The 1,827-nt window shown below is 71.0% G+C and overlaps 1 protein-coding gene across 1 annotated transcript in view; it reads right to left on the bottom strand.

The window, feature by feature from the left end:
• TMEM59L (transmembrane protein 59 like) overlaps nucleotides 1–328 on the bottom strand; it is a 6,162-nt gene extending 5,834 nt beyond the window's left edge. Inside the window, exon 1 of the mRNA XM_027907193.1 lies at nucleotides 98–328. Within this exon, the coding sequence (XP_027762994.1) occupies nucleotides 98–328 (231 nt within the window). The remainder of the gene's footprint in view (nucleotides 1–97) is intronic.
• Between the last annotated feature and the right edge of the window lie 1,499 nt (nucleotides 329–1,827).

Here is a 1,827-nt window from a genome sequence, read left to right on the forward strand (position 1 = left end):
TGCCCCCCTGGTACCCCCGTTGCTCCCGGTACCCCCCAGCGCCCCGATGCTGCTGATGCTCCCCCTGCTCCCAGTGGCCCCCGGTACCCCCCAGTACCCCGATGCCCCCGGTACCCCCGATGCTCCCGATGCTGCCCGCGGTACCCCGGTGCCCGGGACTCACGGCGGCGGCCCGGCGGGGGAGGCTGTGGCCGCACTGCCCGCGGCACCCGCCGGTGTCTCCCAGCTGCGGCGAGAAGGGGTCGGCGGCGGCGGCGGCGGCGGCGGCGAGCAGGGCCAGGCCGAGGGGGGCGAGCAGGGCCCGGGGCGGGCGGGCCGGGGCCGCCATGGCGGGCGCGGAGCGGAGCGGAGCCGAGCGCACCCACCGACACCGACACCGACACCGCCGCCGCCGCCGCCGCCGCCGCCGCCGGCCCCGCCGTGACGCGCCGTGCGCCGGGCGGGGGAAGCCGGGGGCGGGGGGAGCCGCCGCAGCCCTGCCGCAGATCCACCGGCACCGGCACCGGCACCGGCGGGGGGCAGGGAGGGAGGATGGGGGGGGTGCACGGGCACCGGGAGATGCGGGACAGGGAGATGCCCGGGCACTGGGGGATGGGGGGTACCCCGGGATGCAGGAGGAGAGGAGGCCTAAGGAGCAGGGGATGCACGGGGATTGAGGGATGCCTGGGCACCAGGGGATGCAGGAGGATTCGGGGGGCCAGGGGATGCACAGGGGGGACACAGCAGGACTGGAGGCCACGCTGACACCAGCGGCACAGGGGGACTGGGGGGTCGACGTGGGGACCGGGGGGTGGCACATCGGCACTGGTGGCACCCAGAGGGACAGGGCTGCCCACGCAGGAGCCATCCCCTCAGGAGGGGACAAGGGGCTGTGTCCCCAGCCAGCTGTGCCACCCTGCACCTCTCCCTCCCTCGGCAGGGCCCCCCCAGCAGGGCACCGGGCTCTCCCTGACGCCCCAGAGTCACAGCTGCGATTCCCCAGGATTTAAAGGACATCAAAAGCCCCTCCTGGGCCCCGCGCCCCCCTCTCACCCCTGCCCTGCCCATTACCCTTATTTATGGCAGCACCCCAAAGCAGCCCCGGGGGGAGGAGCAGGAGGAGGGGGGCTGAGGGGCTTTGTTAACCTCCAGCCCTAATGGGGAACACATGGCAAGACCCTGGCAGGGGGAAGGAGGGGGGTGTCTCCCTGTCCCAGCTCGGGGTTGAGGGGTGCTGGACACCCTGGGGCAGGGGGAGAGGGGTTGGGGGTGTCTGGGGCAGCACAGCCCGTGCCCCCCACTCCCCCCACACCGGGATCGGGGATCGGGGGCCTCTCCTCGCCCCGCCAGCTTATTCATCTTGTTAATCAAAGCAGGGCCGGGAGAAAATGTGCTGCGGCCGGGGCTGGCGGGGCTGCCAGGGCGCTGCGCTCCCCCTTCCCCCTCCTGGAGCCCCGCCAGCCCCGGGTCCGGCACCGCTGACGGATGGCCAAGAAAATGGGGTAGATTGGGGGCTGTCGCCGTAAATCACGGCCCCGCGCCGCAGGTGGGGTTTCCCTGGCGGGGAAAGACACGGAGCCCGAGCTCGGACCCCCGGGGAGGGAGAGACGGGGACGGGAATCCCCCGGATGGAGTGGCCGGGTGGGCACCGCTCCCTCCCGCCGCACCTGCCCCTGGCACCGGCCCACGCTCCAGCCGCTCACCTTCTCGTGGAGAAAATTAAAAAAAAAAAAAAAAAGTCCTTTCACTGGCAAAAAAACATTCAAGTTGGCAAATATTTGCTGCCCTCCCTCCTCCCCTCTCCAGAAACACTCGATGCCTTTTGCATTTATCACTACTGACCTACAT

Source organism: Empidonax traillii, unplaced genomic scaffold (assembly GCF_003031625.1).
Source record: "Empidonax traillii isolate 1590-97213 ecotype Southwest subspecies unplaced genomic scaffold, ASM303162v1 scaffold1417:size190790, whole genome shotgun sequence".
In the NCBI taxonomy this organism is placed as follows: Eukaryota; Metazoa; Chordata; class Aves; order Passeriformes; family Tyrannidae; genus Empidonax; species Empidonax traillii.